The sequence below is a fragment of the Platalea leucorodia genome (assembly GCF_965183815.1).
Source record: "Platalea leucorodia genome assembly, chromosome: 7".
Lineage (NCBI taxonomy): Eukaryota > Metazoa > Chordata > Aves > Pelecaniformes > Threskiornithidae > Platalea > Platalea leucorodia.
This window is the reverse complement of record NC_138829.1, coordinates 25437081-25459886: the sequence shown is the minus strand read 5'-3', so window position 1 is coordinate 25459886 and position 22806 is coordinate 25437081. Positions and strand designations below refer to the sequence as shown.

The 22806-nt window shown below is 49.2% G+C and overlaps 1 protein-coding gene across 1 annotated transcript; it reads right to left on the bottom strand.

Annotated features, from left to right (window-relative positions):
- Positions 1–8197: 8197 nt before the first annotated feature.
- TMED8 (transmembrane p24 trafficking protein family member 8) lies at positions 8198–21360 on the bottom strand (the record flags this gene model as incomplete). The annotated part of the gene is made up of 6 exons (XM_082317374.1): positions 8198–14410; positions 15424–15723; positions 15992–16133; positions 17182–17308; positions 20006–20084; positions 21261–21360. 6 exons carry the CDS (start codon positions 21358–21360, stop codon positions 14193–14195), a joined length of 966 nt encoding a protein of 321 aa, XP_082173500.1. The 3' UTR covers positions 8198–14192.
- Between the last annotated feature and the right edge of the window lie 1446 nt (positions 21361–22806).

The window sequence follows — 22806 nt, the reverse complement described above, 5'->3', positions numbered from 1 at the left end:
TCCTCCGGCCCCCAAAAATCAGCAGCTTGTTCTTCAGTAGAGTAGCTGAATGCCTAGGCAGAGAAGAAACAAGTGAACAAAGCATCTTCAGCAAGCTCCCAAAACTGACATTTCAGCCTTTGCTTCTGCTATTGGGCTGCCATAGCGTCAGTCTACACCCGCCTCTACCCCCAGCCACTGCAGCCCAAGGACAGAATCCCATCAGGATTCATGACACGAGGTACTGGGAGTCACATTGCTCAAAACATAGCCCTATCTTAAGGAGCAAACGGTGGAGAACCATCACCTAATATTTAGGAAATTACACTGGGGTGGGAGGGAAGGTGAGCAGAGGTTTCCTGCTCTATTTTGGAGGGCTGGAATAAGAGCACTCTCACCCAAGCCTAGGCAGAGGCTTCTCCCCTTCTGAGATGGGCTGGTACCAAATTTCATGCTCTGGATTGAAGACATAGAGCACATTGCTGCAGGGTCTAACTGCCAGTGATGCCTTTTTGGGGAAAGTCCCTCCGAAAACAAAGAGCTCCTTGCGGTAGATAGTTGCACTGTGGTAGGTGAGCACTGGGATCCTCCCTTTAGCCTGGAAAAAGCTCAACATACATTTTTTATGAGAAGTGCATTATTTGCTGCATGACCTGTAGGAAAAGGGCCCACATCATGCAGTGAGTTTGACAAGTCTCGATTTTCACTTTATTGGCTCCCCAGCCAGATCGTTGCCACGCAGGCAGACAGCACATCCTTTACATACTCTGCACCACCAGAATGCTCTGATGAGAGAAGGAAGTCAACCTCCTACCCCAGCTTCCTCAGAAGATGACAGAGAACAGAAAGACCTCATCCAGGCTTATTCTGTAAAAGCCATCTTGTGCCTTAGCCAGTAAAGAGACAGATAGTCCCTCACTGACAGGGCCCTCTGCAAGGACATGACAGGCAACTAAAGAGGTCAGAGATCTGCTGTGCTCAGAGCAGTCCCTGATTTGAGAAGACCAGCTCTTCACCTCGGCATCCGGTGCAGCTCCACCGTATAAAATGAGAGGCCATTTCCCTCTGCCGCTTGTAGGGTACCTCCCATCCACAACCTTGGTCAGACAGAGCACTCTGCAGCAACCATTTTTTTCACCTTGCTTCATTCATTGTAGGCACGGCCTCTGGTTTCTGCCAAGCTTGTGGCCTTTCAACATAGCCTTCTTATATCTGCCAATCCCACCTAAGCAGCTCAGACAACCTGCAGCAACAGTGGACCAAGACTACTAGAATAAGGATTCAGGCACGTTGATTGCCACATTCAGGCAGGACCTGCCACCCCTCCGGTGCTTTTGTCTTGGAAAAGCTGCAGTACTTACAGCCACGAGGAGCCATTTCCAGGTGACTGTGTCCAGAATGTAGATGCCGCTGTAGTCTTTGTCCTCCCTCATGCCCCCAAAGATGTAGATACGCTTGGTGTCTGGGTCATAGGTAGCTGTGTGACCATGCAAGGACGATGGCATGGCGTTTTGTAGCTGGAAACCCACTGGAAGCCAGAAATCACTGTCTGTGGGAGCAACACGAGACACATGGTGTGGGAGTTCCAAGATGTTTTCAATTTCTCCAGGTTTAAAGATATGCCATAAAATTTTACTCAAGACCTTGCTCCCTTCATCTCCTCCTCTCCTTTGATTCAGGACTAGAGGGGACTCATACAGAAATGTTTCTGTGTAAGGAATGAAGGGGAACACTAACTAGGTGGGGAATAGTAAGGTGGAAGAGGGGATCGGTGAGGTGCAGAAAGCTGCAAGGCACTGGAATTGTATCTCACACTTCTCCACCAGTCATCACACACAGACTGCAAACCACGCTGTTGCTTTTACCCCTTAAAATTCACCCAACTCTTTCCAGAACTTATACCTTAGCTCCTGGAGGGCTCTCACATACAACCCCACAGCCTCTCAGGACACCCTCCACTGTCAGCTCAGCCTGGTGACCATGCTAGGAGATGTGACACCTTTGCTGTCCCCTCCCCATGCACAGACCCCTGAGTACCCCCTTCCATCTGCATGAGTTGTCCTCAAGCCCCACTGCCCCCATTGCCTTTGATAGCCCTAAAGTTCCCACCAGTTTCCAGCTTCCAGAGTGCATCCTTGCAGGACTGCTGATCGACACCTTCTCCACCGATCAGAACAGCTGTCCCCAGGTCACTGAGGCACATGGCGTGGCACCACCGTGGGCTGGGACTGCCTGGGGAGGGGAGAGCACAAGGCTGTGAGCAGTCTCAGACGAGATGCCCCCAGCTCCCTTCCCTGCTGGGGAGAACAAGGCAGCTGAAGGCTCTGAGGGGAGAAATGGGAAGGCAAAGGCCCCAGGTGCCTTCCCTCTGGGGTGGCAAGAGACATAGTTCCCTGAGGAAGATTTTCTGTTGGCTTTGAGGAATAATTGCTGTACTAGGAGAGGCATCGCTAGCAGAGGGAGCCAGCAGAGTCTGGCTGGCTGTAGGACGCATACAGGCTGCCACTTCAGACAGGCTTGGATGCCCCCCACTGATTACCCATCCCCAGAAGGGATATCCCATTTGTGCTGTCCCCCTGTGTTACTCCTTGTGAGGGAGGGCTACTCAGGGACAGCTTGTGAGTGCCTAAGATACAGCAACCAGAAGCCTGGAGTTGCTTCCAGAGATATTCCTCATACTGCTCTGTTCTTCCTCCTTTCCTCTCCCAGGCCCCTAAGGTTGGCTGAGCAAGCTGAAAAATACTTTTTAATCAAAGTCTATTCCACATCTTGCCCTTTGCCTCAAAGGGCTATGGACCCAGAGGTGTGCCTGAGATTCAGAGGGCCTACAGAAACGTACTGGAGAGCCTGACAGTAGTGGAAGCACCTATACTGAGAGCAATTGCACGGAGAGGAACAGTATATACATACAACCTACTTGTTATTCTTTATCACTGGGGAGATAAAAGATGAAGCATGAGAGGTCTGTGACATTAAAGGGAATGGCATCACCGAGTGGCTGAAAAGACAAACCAGGGTCTAAGAACCAGATCCTCACCTTGCAACTCCTCCACTGCCAGATCTGCAGAGGAAACACAGAGATGGCCCCATAAATAAAGCAGCCAGCAGACATGCTGTGAAAAATGCTCAGCTCTACGGTTTAAGAGCCCTTTTGCCTTCCTTCCTCCAACCCCCAGCACAAAGCTACCTCACTGCAACAAACAAGGTGTAAGACCAAGAATCTTGAAGAAAGTCTCATCAGAAGAAATGCAGAAGACAGGTTAAGAGCAAGGCAAACTTCCTTTGACTGCCATCATGCTGTCACCATTGCATTTTACCCCTCTGATGGAAGCTCATTTCCCCCCTTCTCACACGGTCTACAGAGGAAGCGACTTCATGATGGAGCTATATTTGCCTTTGTGAGAAGCAAGCTAAGTCCCAGGAAGTCACTTCACATGGGGACCACTGAGTTATTGTCAAACATTTACACACAGACTTGGTCACATCCTGGAGCTGACTTGGAATTCACACTCCAGAAGCTACAGGTCGTTTCCAAACCCTTTGGCAGCTACCTTCTCATCACCGAAAAGTCAGTAATTATACATATATTCCTTTTCATATTCTCTATACTTTAATAATAACCAATGTCTTCTATGGACCAAGTGGTATGCTGTTAGTAGGGGAGCAAACAGACTAATGGAGAGGTTACAGAACATCACAGTAGGTAACTTTCTTGTGCTTCAATTTACTCTTTTGTAAAACAAGGCTGAAGATACTTGCCTTAATTTATAAAGCACTTTTACTCATATGAAGAGATAGGCATATTATATTATGGTATAGAGTGTTGGCACTAAGAGTATCCCATGTTCTATTTCTGGCCTTTTCCCAACAGGCAAAAATTCATCAAGCAGTTTGTCCAGGACTAAGGAGCATTCTTGGTATTTTGCAAGCCAAGACAGACAAGCACATCTTGCCTTGGAGGTACACAGAGAAATGGACTGGGAAGTTGTTGCCCAGCAGCATTGACAGATCATTCAGACAAGACCTGTAAAATAAACCTGGAAGCTGCCAGAGTTACCTTCTTCCTCAAGATCTCTCTCAGATGCTGTGGGTTCAAATAAAACTTTCCTGGGTTTCTTGGGGTGGACAGGACTCTTCCTCCAGGCCTCACTGGCTTCCACCTTGCCAGATGGTGGCTTCAGGGCACAGGGTACTGTCAGGGTCCTCAGTGGTGGGCGGGCGTCCTTCCTTCCCGGCCTGGATGCTCTAGCAGTCACTTCTGAGCTCTGATTCTTAACCTGTGACAAGAGTCCCAGTCAAATCAGCCCTGAAGAAAAAGACCCGAGGCTGCTGTGAGTTGTCTGTTACTGGGGCAGAGATTAGTTTCACATGGTGACTGTTTTCAGGCTCGTCTTCCTGTGGAGTCTTAAGGGCCAGCATGCCAACAGTATCAGCCGCCAAATGTATGCTGAGCGATGCAGCTACCTGCTGCTGTATGCCCAGTGGTCCGCTGTCAGACTGCTGGCTGCGACGGGCACAGCTAGCACAAGGCACCTGGAAGGGCCATCTGTGCTAGGAGTAACCAGGCTGATTGATCATCCCACGGAGAGCTGTTAAATTCAGCCCTTCCAAAGGCATTTCAATGGAGAGTACTTCTCTCTTTAGCACAAGTGGATCTTCGGCTCCAAAACTTGCTTAGCCAGTTTTCCACTAAGAGAGCAGCAGCGTTTCTCCTAGACATCAAGTGAGGAGCTACAAGTGAGGGAGAAGATACTAAGGAGAGGGTGAAATAACGAGAGGAAGGCTCCAGGATACACATACCGCAGTAGGATCCTCCAGGTCCTGGCCAAGGAGCATATCATCTGCTGGCAGCACTGGTGACGGGGTGGCCTCCGGGACAAGGAAGGGGCGGGCAGGTGTACTGCTGGAGACCCCTCTGAGCAGCTGCGGCAGAAACAGTCACAGTCAGAATAAAAGGACACACCAAGTGTGCTGGCCTCCATCCACAAAGGGTGAGTGAAAAGATGTCTTGCAAAGGACAGGTTCCCTGCAAGGGAATAGCCCAGCTTTCATCTCCAGCACCAACAGAATAAACAAAGAAAAGCAAAGCCAGGCGGCACTGGTAGGTGCTAAATCCAAGGGCTTTATCACAAGGTAAAACAACTGTGTAAGTACCACAAACGCAGAAGAGAGCGGAGCTGGAAGTGAACCGCTCTCTGCTGCCCATCTCCTGCAACACATGATGTGTTTTGGCAAAGCTGTGTTTAGGGAATAGGCCTGGAGCATCACAGAGGGTTTTGGCTCAGCGCAGACGCGCATTAACAGATTCGCGTGAGGCGGCTCTGCCTTGCAGAAGCAAAGAGACGGAAAAGGAGAGGACGGAAGTTCTGTAGCTCAGAAGTGACAACATTTGGGACCCAAGGCAGGAAGAGAGAAGGACGTCAGTTCTTTTACCTGTCCATTGACAGTCAGGACAAGCTTCACAGGGTTGCCTCTGTCCATCTTTTTCAACGAGGCCATGAAAATATCTGTCCTCCAGTCACCTTCCCACACCAGCGACCTGCACAGGGGACCACGGGTTTTCAGCCCACAAGTGACACTCACCAGGGAAAAATTCCTGCTCCCACACTATCTGGTAACACCCCAAAGCCGAAAATGATCCAGCCCTGAAAGCAGCCAAAAGGAAGCTGAAAGCATCACTAGACAGAAACACCATGGTGGACGCCCAGCAGGCCTGAGCAGCTTTGGGATGACACCAGCAGAACCGGGGAGCAGCACAGAGCAGAAGGCTTTTCCAGGACACCCCTCCTGACACCCGGCAGCGCCAGCTCCCGCCGTGACCTGCGGGCAGGCTCCAGCGTGCCGACCCGCTGCGGCGCGACGCCCGGGGACACCAGCACATCCACCGCCATGCTTGTGTCCGGAGAGCAACAGCTCCAGTCTCCCAGCCCGAACACCACCAGCTGCTTTGGCAACGGCGGGGGCAGCCAAGCCTGGAAACCCGTCTTGCTGGGCAGGCTGCGAGGGGAGGGAAGAGAAACAACAGAAAACAGAGATAATCATCAGGGAGTAAACTGGAAGGTCCAAAAAATATACGAAAAGGCTTGAAAACGCGCTTAGGCCAGGGGAGGGCGAAAGGAGAGGGTTTGTGTCGTTCCAAGAGCAGACGGCGCAGAGGGGCGATGAACAAAGCCAAGCGGCAGCCCGGGCAGGGGGCGCGGCCGCGCGCGGGGCAGCACCGCCACGCGGGCAGGGGCAGCGGCAGCTCCAGAGCGCGGAGCCGGGGCGAGGCGCGCAGGGCGCCCCGGCCCGCGGGGGAGCCCGCCCGGGGCCGGGGCCGGCCCCACCGCTGCCTCGCAGCCCCCGGCAGGGCCGGTCCGCACCTGCCGAGCCGCCGCGGCGGCTCCCGCAGCCCCCACAGCACGTAGAAGGCGAGGCCGCTCTCCGGGGCCTTGCCCCCCGGCCGGGGCCGGGCCCGGCGGCAGGCGGGCAGCATGGCGGCGGGCGGCTGCCTGGGCCGCGGGGGGCCGCCATTTAGCGGCCGCCGGCCGCCCACCGACCCGGCCCCCTGCGGAGAGACCCGGCGGGGCCCGCCCTGCCCGCGCCGCCTCGGTCGGTGCGAGGCCGCAGTGCCCCGGCCCACGGCAGCGCCTGCGGCAGCCCCGGCAGCGGGGAGGGCTCGGGAGAGCAGCGGCAGCCGCTCCGGCCGCCCTAGGTCCGGCCCCCCCCCAGCAAATTCCACTCGTTGATAGAGCCCGAGCCGCACATCCCTTTCCGCAGAGGAATGGTTTGCTTGCTGATTCCTAAATGGTGGCATCCGCACACGTTTCTTGTAGCTCTCATAAAAGGAGCAGGTGGGAAACGCTTCTCATTCCACAGTCGGGGCTACCACCGAGAGAAGGCGGGACAGTGGCAGAGCCTCCTTAAACAATAATTAAATCTGTGTATGTGTTACTACAGAGGTTGGATACTACCGTGTGTCCAGTACCACCTGTGTAACAATGAAAAGCTCTGCTAAGCTCAAAACAGCTGTTGATAATCAAACACCACTCAAAGCAACGACAGGGCTTCAGCAGCCCGAGAACGATATTCTGCCTGTGTGGCCCAAATGGGAAAGAGTCACTTGCCGGGCAGGGCCAACAAAGCCTGCTGCAAGACCGTCGCCGAGCAGCTCGTCATCAGGGCGCTTCTGCTGCAGCCCAACCACAAAAATGACAGAAAGGGTGGGAAAAAAACTGACATTGTGAAGCTTCATGTCACTTGTCTGCATCCCCACCAAGGTGGGTAATTCTCCTCTTGGCCATACGCCTGAGCCAAGCGCAAGGACAGGGATTCATAGTGACTGCATGGTAATCAAATAGCTGTACGCTGTTTCTCTTCGGTGGTCTTAAAACATGATGAAACGTCTTTCAGGTGGCAGACTCATCTATCCCTTTGATCAACTTGCTTTATGATTGCTCCTGCCCATCAGTTATTTTATAAAAGCGCTCCAAGGAAACACAGGACTAGAACAGAGACAACTGAACTTCTACAGCGCTTGTCCTGCTGAGCTGCATAATGAGACAAGTGAGGAAGGATGGCTCGGGCTGTGGGTATCATTCCTCATTTTGACCAGCAGGTGCTTCCTTCAGGCCATGTAAATATAGTCTTCACAGGGAGGGAAAGTTGATAGGCAAGCAGCTATGAGGGGCAAACACTTTTCTCTACATAATTTAATCAGTCCCTGGTTACTGAAGAGATGTTTTTAATCCTTCAGATTGAAAGCTGAAGTAATGGAATAGCTAGCTATAGGGGATCTCTGCAAATGGAGGTGAAAACTACCAATACGAAGCACTGGAGGGTAAAGCATTCAAACTCTGCCCGTGTCCATGATACGAGCTTGGCTACTTGCTTGTTCCTCTCCCATTCTTCAGGCATTCAGTATAATCTCAAGCATTGCAGAGAATTTGAAAAATTAAAAAAAAAAAAAAAAATACCCCAGCAAGTCATTTTAACAGACAGAAAATTTCCTAGCTGGAACCATCACCACCAGCTGCCAACAGAGCATTTTCCTATCCGTTTGCAACCAGAACATCCAGTACACTGCAAAGTACATTTTTAGTATTTGCTTCTTCTTTGCTCATAAAACTAAGTTTAATTGTATTCTTGTCTTGTGGGAAAGTCTGTAGTTCAGTTTTTCATATCAAGACACTCAGTTGCTTTAAACAGAAGACAAAGTCCTTGGTTGCATAGTGAAAAGTTTATTTAAAGGGAGTAAGTTCCAATGTACTATTACAAATCAGTCACAACACATCAAATATAAACAATACAAACCAAGCATAGAAGGAATGCAAGCACACTATAAATATAGTCCTCATACGTGCCCTTCAGCAAGAGGTTCAGTGCCACATCTTGTTAAAATATCCTCTCCTGCATTTAAAACTCATATTTTGGGAGGGCATAAAAAGCAAATAGTTGGCACTGAGAGCTCAATTTTGAAATCACAGGACATCAAAAATATTCACGACATAGATAAGGACTGACAGACAACCATCACAGTTCACAAGAATATAGGTCTGGAAAAGGTATGACCAGCTACAAGATGCTCCCCATTGAAAGACTACGCTAGCAGCTTGGAGCAGCGAGTTGAGAGCAGACTGCGTCCCTCTGAGGGGAGCAGATAGACCAGGGCACCCTGGAGGTTGCAGGGAGACCATCTCCAGCTATTTATAATTTCCAAACACAGTTCCTAAACATCGAGGTCATTACTTGGCAAAGCCTCCTTAGCTCTGAGCTTAATGGCTGGCATCCAACTTCTTGCCCAAGGGACTTGACTCACCTTTCCAGGTGGGCTTAAACCAGAGAACCTTCACTGATGGATCACAAAATTCTTTCTCTCTCCCTGCCTGATAAAGGGTACATTTCTTGTGATGAAGCTTCTGAGAAAGCAACACACAAAATCCAGAACAGAATGCAGAAAAGCCAAGGGGAGTCAGACCCACCATCCACCTGGCCTGATGTTGTGTCTTCAGCTGCAACAGCAGCAGTGTTTCACAATACATTGCCAGAGACTCTTTGGAGGCAATCATGGAATAACCCCACAGAAAATTCTCCTCCTAGCAAGATGTATTTGAACTCCGCAGTTTTATGTACCTTCTAAAACTTGAGTTAGTTGATGTTTACTGCAAATCAACTTATTTAGATAAATGACTTAGCACTGTGACTCCTGCTAAACTCCTGGCTTCTTTCACAGTTAATTAGCCAATGTATTTAACATGATCAGTTCCCAGTTTTTCATTCTACCAATTGAAATGTTCTGCTACGTCTACGTGACATTATCACATCCAATATTTTCCCAGATATAAGAAAAGGAGAAACAGTCTTTTCTTTCACACTTGTAGATCAAAAAAAATTTTGTTGCTTTGGTCTCTTATCCAGCCTCAATACACATAAGCACACACCACTCTCAACACTGGATTCAGACACTCTTTTTAGAGAAAATGATGAATGGCCACCAGGAATGCTCTTCTATGTCTATCTAGTGTTCTGGTCCTCAGGTTTAGCATCAGCATATCAAATGGAGTAGCCCTCTGGTGTTCCTCGATATCTGACAGCAGCATATGATTTTAAAAGGCAAAGATCTTATGGCGCCAGGAAACTCAAACGCCATTCTACTACTCATCTTATAGCAACAAGGCAGTCTAATGAACAGCTTAAGTCTCCAGGAACAGCCTACAGGGACTCTCCTTCCTGACCTTAGGAAGTGCCTCCCCTCTACCAAATAGGCAAAGGAACAAGGAGAAGAAATCCCTTGGATTAATGGCATCTATGGCTCTTATTTCAGACATGCTCCTTGTTCCTAAGGCACCTTGTGATAAATCCTCTGTAGAGTGGCTTTAGTAGGGGTAGTGAGACAAGAAGGAAGGGTATGAGCAGTGGGGATAAAAGTGAACTCATTTAGGGATTCATTCTCTACCCTGATTCCCCACAAGAATGAGTAAGTCTTTTAGCAGCTAGACATGTGACAAGGCTCACCTCTAACCCACCTCACCAGGTCCAGCACCACGATAACTGACCCGCTGCAGGCCACAGACGAAGGTTACATGTGCACACACAGTTACCAGGAGGCAAGCGCACAGGGTAGAGCCAAAAAGAAAGGCGTGTGGCTGTCTTTTAGACTCAGTTGCATAGTAACTCGACTTTCTTAGCACCTGAAGTCAAACAACTGAACTCTTTCTCTTCTGCATTTTCATCTTACCTATTCATGTAAATGGCTCACTACCAATAATAATCTGATCTGAATTCTCTCAGTGCCATACCAATAATAATCTACATAACACTAATTTGCAACTAGCCTATGTCTGACGCCAATAACCTTTCACAAGAATCCATATTACAGGCCTCCAAAGAGTTTGTAAGTAAATTAGAGCAGTACAAGTGGTCCCCAACTGAAGCAATTTTAACTCTCTGTCCTCAGTAAAACACATACATTTTGAACTCCTGCTGCTACATGACACCTAAAGGGAAAAAAAAAGACAAAACAATGGAGAGCTTATGACCTTCTTTGACATAAAAAACAATGCCCGACAGATTGTTACCATTATTATAAATAAACAATTATACAAGCTAATTTTTATACAAGTCCTGCACTACAGGACTGTCTTATATCTCTGGCTGAACATGTAAATCTTATTTCTAGATCTAAATTATATTAAAAACAAAATGGAACACAGTTTTGTGCTTTCACAAAAGCAAGCCCAAAATGCAAAAGAAGCTTCTTCCTTGATTTAGCTTTTTGAATTTCTAGACACAATGTACAGGGAGAAGAAACATTTTAAAAACCTATCTGAAGTCTTCCTTCCACAGAAGGAAAGAAGGAATTTTCCTTTCTCGAGGATTAATTTCCCTCTCTGAAGTGCAACTGCCTTTTTAATTCATTTTTCTTTCTAGACCCAAGGTCTAGTTCCAAAGGTCTCCAATTGGAATAATAAGGGTTTCCATCACTGCCTCAGCCAGGTAGCAGGACTGGATACAAATCCAGGAGATACACCAAACTGAAAAAAAGGATGTGTGAGAAATAAGATTACTTCTTTGAACTAACTATGGGTTCAATTTTGAATGGGAATGGCTGCTGTTAATCACTAGCCACACAGACAAGCTATTGGATTATCAGAAAATGAATGGAGGCTATATATCCTTCCAAAGAGAAGTTGTCACTTGGATAATGAATGCTATCTGAATACCTGAGAACAAACATACTCATGTCATGTGGAAATTAAAAAAAAAATAAACAAAAAGAAGAATTATCCTGTGTAACTGTGAAGCTTCTGTTTCCTGCAGATGAAATATTCTGTGCCTAAAACTATCTTGTGTTCATAAGAGATACCAGATACTTCTGGGAAACCTACGCAGTAAAATAACACAGGCCGAACGCTCTTGGTTCCACTGCGGCAGGCCTATCTATGGGCACACTGCATTTGCAGACCGGGCACAAGCTGATCGGGATGACATACTGTATTCAATGCTGCTGTTGGGCTTAAGTCAATGAGGCTAGGAGATGGGCACAGTTCCAAACAAGTGACCTGAGCCTTATTAAAGGTTAGTCCACACTTCAGAAAGCTAGAACTGAGCAATAGGATTACCGTCTACAGTGCAACTTAACTAAAACCACTGACTAATGGCTTGAAAACTGGCACGTACTATTTATGTGTCAGTGAGTGATCAAAATTGGTTGTGAGGCAGGCCTTATTAACTTCTTACAACATGACAAATACATTTCGAACCTTAATATAGGCAACAGACAGAGAGAAGGAGGAAGTAACTGCGAGTTAGCCACACTAAGGGAAACAGTTTTTTAGTGGAGATAACCCACTAGCCTGCAATAAGCTGTGCAACTGAGGATCAATAATTCTGGAATATCTAATGTATATACAGGTTAGAGTTCCCTTCATCATAAATAAATCCTAATTAGAAATTGGAGTGGGTGCCAGACAGTGCATCATACATTAACCAGCAAGTGCACGCAGGGTTCTGCGACTCTCACAGCAAAGGACCAAAGGCAGTCATTGAGTGGGGCAGTGCTGACACTGTGGTCAGACTGAAGGGTCTTTTCTATCTTCTTCTGTTTAGTGTCTAGGAATTTGATACAGAAAGGATGAAAACAAAAAAAGGAGAGCGCCTTGCCCAAGTTGCTCAGGCCTGAATCAAGTGCTGTAGAAAGGCCACAGGGTGGTCCTTCATCTCCCCCAAGAGAGGCTAAAGGAAGGAATAGTCCTCCCCAAGCAGCTCAATGAAAGAGCATCTTAAGCTGACAAATACCAAGCCCTACTGTTCTGTCTCCCTGCAAAGTTGTCCTGTGGTTGCCCCTGCTTGAATAAGGCAGCTTTGCAGTTCCCTCCCTGCCCAGGTGCACACTCGCTCGCTCTCTCTCTTTTGAGAAAAGTGGCTGTTCTCTCCCCAGCTCAGGGCCCAAAGCAGCAACAACCCTGCTCCTTACCCTGACCAACTCTGCTCCCTGCCTGCTCACCCAGAAAGCCACTGTGCTGCAACCAGTGTTCTTTGCATTTCAACTCCTGCTCCCAGCTTGGGCTGCTCTACTGTAGACCGACTGCTCTCTCTCTTACCATTTTGACCTACTAAGTGCTCTGGGGCAGTGAATAAGTAAGCAGAGATAGTTAAAAGAAGAGCTTGAGTATGGAGCTAATTGCACAGCATTACAATATAGCCTTAATAGGAAATACACGGCCCTCCTACGAGAGTGAAATCTTTGGCTTTAACTACCCCAAAAATCATTTTGTTCATCATTGCCTCTCAACAGAAGGAATGGACCAAGGAGAGGTGCTTTACCTGGAGGATTTAAAAATAAACCTCAGAACTCTACTAGAATCACCATGCAAACAGCCATTTTGTGTCTCTGCAAAGAGGTATCAAAATGTAAATACAGCAGTATTCTTAGAAAAGAGAATGATTTGAAGTTCAAAGTATTAAAACAAACAACAGTTACAGATAAACATGATTTAAAATTAATCTCCGAAAGATTAACTTAATCCTTGTTCAACTCTGCCAGTACTTGAGCAGAAGGTGATCACTAATGCCATCGCTAGCCACCAAAACATGCCAAGGACCTCCATCCTTCACCATGTGGTCAGGGTTAGCAACGGCCTTGCTGATTCTGGTTCACGGAAAGGATTGGTTAAATCCCACACCTTTCGAGTTTCTGAGCAGAGATGTTCTTTTCTAACAATACCTTTGCAACAGCAGTAGCAGCTGAGAAGCTGTACTTCCCTGGGGAGCCTTTTCCTTGCTACATATTGTATTATCCAGCTGGCAGCAATACCAGTGAACCAACATGCTGCTACTAAGAAACATTTCCTGTACATTTATTGGTTGTACTCAACCTTTCTGTATTTATTCAGCACAGCAGTAAGTAATTTCTTCTGCTTCACAGCTGGATTACAGAAAAAAAAAAAAAAAAACAAAAAACCAAACTTTTGGTGGTCAGTGAAGTTTTAATCATCTACCTGTCCCTGCAATCAACAGGTATAACATCCAGTTCTTAACCTGTAGGGAAACCTTCTTATGGACTTCCAGGTGTGCACCCTCCCCCCACCCCCTGTTCAAACGCAGGCCGTGACTGCCCTTTGGGGCCCGCCTGTTGCGGCAGGGCCCAGCCACTGCGGCAGGGCTGCCGCCGGCCACGCACCCCCACCCGCACGAGTGAAGGAAGCACTGGCTGCTGGTGACATGTCCTGGTGGCAGGCCACGAGATTATCAGTGGCTAGGTGACGAGCCAGCTGTGCTTTTGGCTCATTGCAGCTGACAGCTGCCCTCTAGTGATGCAGATGCAGCAGGAGAGTTGGAAAAGTTATTCACAAAATAGTAACAGATCAAGAATATTTTCATTTCACTTCGTACCAGCGCAACAGATCGAAACCACGACCACCCGAACCTGGCCTCTGGGCATTCACCGGCTGTGAGACGAAGGCCGAGCCCGATGCCTGCACAGAGCAGACCTCCCGAAGTTTTACAGAAAGAGCAGCTGCCTGTGGACAACCAGGCAGTCACAACTACCTTTCTCCACTTGGACAGCGGGGAAGGAGGGTGTGGGGAGAAACCAGTTAGTGTCTGAAGAGGAGCCGGCAGAATTGTGCCTTGGTTCTGTCACACAGCAGTGCCCATCAGGCGGTACCAGGGCCGGGTGGCAGCCTGCTACACTCACCGTTACCCGCCTGCCGTCCCTGCCCCTTCCCGTTTCTTCAGCTAGTGTAATAGACATGAAAGAACAGAGTCTTATTGCGGAGAAGAGAGTACGAGTTATCAAATTTCAGCAGGTAGATACCCTCGCCTGGGTACTCGTGGCTGCCTGCCTGCACCTCCCGATGGCTGTTCCTCCGATATACGGGCATGATCTCTCCGTAGCGGTTCCGCAGATAGCTTTTGGAGCCCCTTTCCACGTCACCAACAGGGGCGAGTCCTGAATGGGAGAGAGGAGACAAGTAAGTAGGCCAGAGCCAGTTAAGTCACTAGGTAGTCCAGAAAAAGATCAACAAGACCAGAATGCAGCAGAGGCATGCAGATTTATGGAAGGCTAACTATGCTAGCATTACCCACAGTGTTTGCTCTGACCTTTCTGCAAATACCACCCACAAAGTCCAGCTTTCCTTCTCAGGACAAAGGACATGCCAAGAACCAGTTCTCTTGGGAATACTGATGGAACAGTATCCACTTGCCTGCCAGCCTGGTCTCCTCTCCCTGGACTTACCTTTTAGACACCTCACTGCTTTTATACACACAACAGTGGTCCAGTGATAGGGACTTGAAGCAAAAGAAAGGCAGGAAAGCTCTTAGCTATAACCTCACTGTGTTTATGTCCTCAATTCACTTCTCCAAGAGGATTCCTTGTACAGGAACCTACCCCTCTTTGGAGAACCTGCAAAATTAATTTCAGACACCAACCCTCCAGCTACACTGGTCACACATACACCAAAGCCACAGAACAGGGAACATCACTGTGTGTTTCACAAGTACAAAGACACAGGTAGCAATCCTCTCAAATGCACTCAGCAGGAGCTACTGATGTACTGGCAGAAAAAAACAACCAACCAACAAAAAAAAACCCAAAACAAAACCTTTTTGTTGCTACTCGCCACCAGAAATTTCTCAGTCTGAGAGGCTAAGAAAAACAGTCAAGTTAAAATTTCAGAGCCTAATCTTTTTATCAGCCAGAAGTTGAACAAGTGAATTCTGATTTTATTTTCCAATGTGTTCAATTTTAAGAATGTTCTCCGAGAAGGACAGCCATTGACATATGCTGTAGCAGGAAGGGCTAAATGCTTTCTCATCACAGCCTAACCAAGAACCCAAAAGGCTGGAGAGATAACAAGTAGGCTGAGTAAACAAAGTAGATGGAAATTACAGCGTCTGACAGACACTCTCAGCAGCATGGCAACAAGCACCACAAATTAACCCTATAAGCTCTGCGCTAACCTTCAATTTCCTCCTCCTCCTCTTCATCCTCCTCATCACTGGATTCGCTGACCTGAACAGTAATGGCAGTGCTAGTAACCGTGGTCCAGTCAAAATAGACTCCAAACCCAATGTCGTAGTCGTCTGTAGCAAACTCCCAGCAAATGCATTTCCCGTCAGGATGGGTTGGCACACGGACTGTCACCACCTCGCCTCGCTTCACCACCATCCGGCCATTCTTCTCCTTTCCCATCTTGGCTTTGAATTCCTTCGTCTTCTCAGTGGTCCACATGGTGGGTGGAGCCAGAGGGGGAGGCTGAGCTGAGACAAAGGAAAAGATCGTGGGCTCACCTGACTTTTCAGTACTGACAAACCATTATCTGAAAACAGTGAAGCTATTTCTGATAAGGCTTTTGCATTCTGGAGCCTGCTCCCAGAAGCCTTGGATGTGAAGTTTTCCCACTCGCTAGCCAGGAGCCCAAACTTCCAGCAGGAATTAGCGACATCTCCAGGACAGCCTCTGCTCATCCTTAGCCAGGGCAGGCACTTAAAAAGCAGCCCCAGCAAGTATGTTCCTTTCAGGGCTCACCTTTCCTCTGCTCCCCCAGGAGGTCTGCAGTCTCCAGCTCAGCTGAAAGGATATCCACAGCACCAGTGTGATCTGACTGAATCATGACTATATCCCCTGCTCCTTGAGGTACATGATAGTTGGTTATCCGAACAACAGATTTCTGCACAAAGCACATAAGAAACATTGTCACAAAGACCATGGTGGTAAGAAAGTCCCCAGCTGGATTTAAAACAACTCATTAGTAATTTAGGCACCTTTCTGAAGCCAAGTTGGACCCTGCAAAAGCTTCTATTAGTTAAAAAGAACTGGCTGGCTCCAAGACACCTCTCTGCATTATTTCCCCCACAGCACTGAAGTCATGAACCTTGAAGCCAAATGCTGCGTTAGTCTCACAAATTACACACCCCTTGGCCTCCCCAGGAGGCTCTGGGCAGGCACATCTTTGCATCTGCCTCAGAGTTAATTGTCATCTCTCAACAAAGCAACAGCCTTACAGATTTAGCTGATTACTCTTGGAAAGAATTCCCAAGACACAATCTCGCTAGGGAGAGGCTTTCAGCTCTGTGTGCACCTAGACTACAGCCACAATCAAACTGTTATTTGCTGTATCTTAGTTAAAAGTCCATCTGGTTCACTAGGGCCAGCCCTCTCCCCTCATGTACGCAAATTCACAGGTCCTGAGCTGGGTGCCACTTGCACAGGTTTTCCTGACTGTATCTGTAATGCAAACGAATTGGCTGCTCACCAAAAGAAACAAAAGACAGCAGAGTCGCTTTCAGTTCCCTCTTCCGTAAGTCTGCAAGAAGGGAACTCCCAGAAGCCCCAGACAAGAGGCAGAAGGTGAGAATAACCTTGAAGCCTTAGCAAGCCAAAAACTGCAAGGAAGCAAGGACTAGCCGAAGACACAAGAGGGATTTTGCAAATCAGACCAGTAACGTTTACCTCCTGCTAACGTATAGAAAAAAATATAACTGAATCTATGTTAATACTACTTTTGTCTTAACACAACCCTTAAAGCCTCAGTCCCATAGCCATAAGCACAGCAGTAGGGTGGAAGAACTATTGAATCATAGAATCGTCAAGGTTGGAAAAGACCCTTAAGATCATCGAGTCCAACCATTAACCTAACACTGCCAAGTCCATCTATACCACGTCCTCGATTGCTGCACCTCTGTCCTTGCTTTCAGACATAAGAAACATCCACCTACCTCTCTGAGGGACTGGATTTGGTCAGGCAGCTTCTCCTCTCGTTCAGCCACCTCGTGGTCCTCCAAAGCGCCAGCTTCTTTCGAATCCTCTGTCGTGCCCGCACTCACAAGTGACCCAATTTGCGACCTTTCAGAGGAAGAGAGCACTACAATTCAGCACTTGCACCCAGGGCACAGCCAGCAGAGGAGTCACTCTGCTCTGGAACTCGAATTCAAATGGACTGAAGGGAACAAGCTTCTGTGGTCAGCACCTGCCAACTGCACAAAGAGCCCTTTGCACCCCCGTCCTGCCCACATCTCCATGTGACCATCTTCCATGTGAGCCAGAGGGAGCAAGTTCAGTTAGATACTCCGTATTTACCGTCCTTTAGACAGCAGTAATTCACTGCACTCACCCCACAGCATGCTAGCTCACCAACACTGTACTAAGTGCAGAAATCAGCAGCAACTTTTCTGCTGGAGAAAGGACAACTTCTTTTATGCCAGCTGCTACATGACATCTGCATATTCCATCAGAGGTCAACTGGATCAGCAAAAGGATTCAAAACAGTTTTGACAGCCATCCTGAAAATGCCCTCTATTTAAGTGGCCCATTATGCCTTTCCTACTAGCAATCCCAAGAGATACAGGGAGCACCCAGGTGTCTCCCTGCCGTATCCAAACATGCTGCACAGACAAGCAAGCCGTAAGACATACAACCGCAGCACAACAATAGCAAAGAGGTCCAAATACTGCACTGTGACAAGAGGACATGAACATGTTAGAACAAAAAGAAAGGTACATAGCAGGAAAACAGTGGGCAAGAAAGGAAACATCGCTGGCATTCTTTCTCTGTTGCGGGTTTTCTTCTACATTATATTTTAAAAATGCTGCATATTGTCTATAGCTGGAAAGAGTTATCATCCCAAATGAACTCAGATGGATGCCAGAAGAATGTCCTCTGTCATACTCTCAGACACTATGTGAAACTTCCACGAGAAGCAACCTAGTCTTTAGTAAGAATAGAAACAGTTGCCCTTTTGAAAAGCAAAGCCTTCTCACAGCACTCTTAAGACCAATGTCAGCTGCCTTGGTCTAAAGGATCAGAAACATGAGGACACAGCAGTAATGGAAAATATGTGCATTTCCTCAAATGTCTCCTTTCAGAAAGGAGAAATATTCTCATTAGCAAGGGAGCAAACTACCAGTATAGTGTGGAATAGTTTAAAAAGATAATTTAAAAAACCCCATACACAGGTCCGCTCAGACACATTCCTTGCTGCATCCATAGAGAAGACTAGAACAGTACAAATGTGGCTTTTGTTTCCAAATCTTTACTCCTATGGGGGTACAGATTTTATCCAGAAATAAAGCCATTTCTTACTTAAATTCTCTTAACAGTGTGATTTCCTTTCCTAGAAATGGCATGATAGACTAGAAGGTCTGTAAGAACAGTTCAAATGAGCTGAATACCAGGATACACAAAATGGCAGCAGATGGACAATATAAGAAAAGAAGGGACACTTAGAAGGGACAATTTTTTAAAGGAAGAACTCTCACAGCAATCCATAACAATTTCTCTGGCAGCCCAGGACAAATTTGGACTTCTATGCCATTGTTTTCCAGCCTGTTTGCTTTTTAGCTTATCAGTTGCATGATCACACCTAGAAGGGCTATTTGGTCACTTGGTACCATAAGTGCACACATCTGCTCAGAAGGCTCTCCATCAACATAGGAGCTAACAGCTTGGGAATTTTTTCCTCCAGACACCACTGAAACCCAAGAGTCTCACTGAAAGATTAGGAAGAGCTACACAAGCTTTATAAGCAGATTTACAAAGCCAGAGTTCAGCTGATTCCTCCTCACACAACCCTTTTGGACCACCCCTGTCCTTTTCAAAGGAGATCTAACTTAAGACAAATTTATCAGGTAACATCCACAAGTATCCAGCATCTACTTTGGCCATTTTGCTCACAGTCTGTATTAATCTCTTTGAAGAAAATTAGAGGACATAATAAAGAGATGGAAGAACACACGTTTGGAGCCAAGAAGGGTGATACAGATGTCATTAGCATCAAACCAAGATGGCATCAAACTGCTGTTTTAGTAAGTAGAGTGGTTTGGTGGGTTTTTTTGCTGGATTTTTTTTTCCCCCTCTTTTTCAATGAGGTTGTGGTTTATCTACTGTCTGATGTAGTTAACTCACACATTTCTGAAACTGTATCCTGTGCAACAAATGTACGATGGCAAATGAAACCCCACTGCATACGGTATTAGTGCTTGTAACCAATGCAATGACTTGGCCACAAGCACCACATGCCCAACAGATAATAACAAGCCAAACATCTGATAACAGGGTCGATCAGCAGCATTAATGAAGGAGTGACGCAGAACACAAGGGGAGAAGAAAAAAAACAAAACATTGCCAGGAAAACAGTAAAAGGTGTTTTCTTGCTCAGCTTCCACCAGAATTATAAACAGTGGGAATGCTTAATTATTAAATTATCCTTCAGACAGGATAGAGAGAACTTCCTGCTGAAAGTTTATTAACTCTTACAATGGACTACAAAACCTTGCAGGGTTCCTTCCAAGCTGAATGATTCTGTGATTTGATTAGCTGAGCCATGCACTACACTTTATCATTTCATAACCTTTAAAACAATCTTAAGCCTGTAACAACAGCACCTCCTGTACTGATTCCAGTATATACCGTCCCAAAGTAGACGATTCAGTCTCCAGTGCCTTCCCTTCATCTGCACAGAATCAACTGCCATACCGAGGAGGTCACAGGGGTGAAACAGACTGTCATGCACGTGGGCCACAATACAGAAAAAGATTTTCCTACCCACTCTGCGAAGTACTGGACTCCAAAGAATCAACCAGCTGATCTGCAGGCTCTGTCTTCGGGGCTGAGTCTTCATTTTCTAACAACAAATAGAATATATGGAGAGAAGGTGAAATAAATTTCAATCTTTAGAATAGACAGACAGGCGGAAAAACTATAGCCAGCACTCAAACGTTGACAAGGTCACATGGCTGTGGAACGAAGAGCTGTGCCAACCAGTTTTTCATGTTATGAGCTCTATCTAGCACCTTGCAGAACAAAGATTTTTAATTGTCTCAACCCCAGCAAAGGGAGAACAAAAACCCATGCATGTTTTTGGTGCAGAACCACTCTCAGAAGCAGGCTTCGGTCAGGAACCACCAATCCTAGCTTTAGGACAGAACAAGGCCAAATTTCATCATGTAAAACTGGGCCGACAAATCCCTGGAAAAAGCAATCATGCAGCAGTTCCCACAGGGCGCTGACGAGATGGAAATTCCTAGGTCATGCTAAAAGGACTCTCTGTAAAGATGGCTCCTGGTCTCCCCGGAGTCTCCTGAACTCTGGGAAAGCTCTGTCCCCACACAACTGCGGTATGAGCTCCACAGACAGCCCCGCTGTCCGATCGCATTAAGGCAGGGACCCGGGCACGCCGCCCCAGCTTTCGCAGCCCTCCGTGAGGGGTACCATCAGCCGCCGGCCGTTTCGCGGAGTCGGCTGGGAGCTGGGGGGCACCTGCAGCCCACGGGCCCCCAGCCCGGGGCGGAGAGCCCACGGCAGGGGTAGCCCAGCTCCCGGCCAGAGGGGGCCTCTTTCCCCGGGGAAGGCACCCTGTCTCTGACAAACCTCCCTCAGCCCTGGCCCGTCCCGCCGCGGGGACGAGGCACCGGGCGCTGCCGCTGGCCCGCCCGCCACAGCAAGGGCTAGCCCAGGGCGAGTTCCCGACGCTGCTCGTCGCAAGGGGCACCGCATCTTCACCGAAGCGAGCTGCCACCGTGGAAGTCAGCCTTCCCCGGCAGAAAGGAGGAAACCCACCACGGGGAGGGAACCCACGGCATTCTCCCCGCCCGTGAGGCCAGCGCTGAAACACGCACCGCCGGCCAGCCGCCTCACCCCGCCGCCGGGGGGGCTCCTCCTCGGGGAGCCCGGCCGGGCCGCAAGCGCCCGCCGCCGCCGGGAGGGAAGCGCGCAGGCGGGGAGCCGCCGCCCGCTACCCGCCGCCGCCCGCTACCCGCCGCCGCCGGCCCGGCTGCCCCCTCCCCCGCCGAGCCCGTACCTGAGGGGACCTGGGGCGCGGGGCCGCCGCGGCCGCCCGCCGCCCCTGCGGCCGGGGGCTCGAAGCGGGAGCCGGCGGCGGCGGCCAGCAGGTCCGACATGGGCAGGGCTGAGCGGGCGGCCGGCGCGCCCGGGGCCGGAGGCGGGAGCCCGCCGCGGCGGAAAGAGCCGAGCAGGGCCGAAGCGCTGCGGCCGCCGGCGGCGGAAAGAGCCGAGCGGGTGCGTGCGAGCCGGGCAGCGGGGAGAGGGTGGTGCCTCGGTGCTCGTCCCTCAGCCTCCCCCCGCGACAACGCAGCCAATCAACAACCAGTTCCTCAGAGCCACCGGGCGCGGGACGCAGGCGCCTTTGTGGGCAGACGGCACGGAGGGGGTGGCGGAAGGGAAAACGGGGCGCACCTCCAGGAAGTGGTGGTTGCCATGGGAACGGGGCCCCGGAAGGACGCGTTACCGTGGCGGCCTGGGGACGGCGCCGATGGAGCCGAGCCCGGGGCCCGCGGGGCCGGGGGCGGCCGAGGGGCCGGAGCCCGAGCCCGAGGGCGCGGGGGGGCCGCGGTCCGCCTGCCCCTTCCTGGCCTGGAGCGCCGCGGAGGTGGCTGAGTGGGTGGTGCAGCTCGGCTTCCCCCAGTACGAGGTGCGGGGCTGCCGGCCCGGGCGGGAAGCCCCCGCCATCGCCGCCGCCTCAACCGGTGCCCCTGAACTCTGTGTGTGAGCGGCGGGGGGGGCGGTAGTGGCCGAGGGCGACCCGCGGCCCACCCGCCTCTCCCTGCGCTTCCCCGGCAGGAGTGCTTCAGGGCCAACGGCATCACCGGCCGCCGCCTCATCCTGGCGAACTGCTCCAGCCTGCCCGCCATGGGCGTCACGGACTTCGGCCACATGCAGGTGCGGCCGGCTGCGGGCCCCGGAGCTCCCTCCTCAGCCCTCGGAGCCCAGCTCTGACCCTTTCTGCTTGCGAGCAAGCTAGGCTACAGCCTGTCCGCCCAGGCAGATTGCTTATTCAAAGAGTCAGCCTGAAACCCAGCAACCAAATTTGTTCAGCCAAACAGTTATATTTCTCGAGTCTTTTCAGGTATAAACCCTTAGCCGGCTGGAGGTGGCAGGCTTCCTCCCTGGGACACCATAAGTGCATTGGAAGTGCTTAGCCTTTCTTCTAAGCCTATTTTGCTCCTCTTGCCCCATGAAATTGCTTAGCAGGATGCATGCGCCTTTCTTAGATATACCTCAGAATGTCTTTTCAGTAATTTTCCACTTACTGATTTGTAGAACTTCTAAAAATCCAGTCAGATTTAACCTGCAGCAATTGAGCCACCGATCTCACGCAGCAGAAGGGCAGCTCAGTATTACTTCCTTGTTTTATGCTTTGCTGAACATGAACAGCATCTCTGTCTCTTCCTCATTTTATAAACATGTCATTGGTCATTTTCCTTTCAAACCTGCATCTTTCCTTTAACAAACACTGATAGTTAAGCTAACTGGACTGAAGTTTGGGGCTACAGTCTGGCCTTCCAAAGCTTCCTGAAGGTTCAGAAAATAAGCAAGTTGACTTAAAT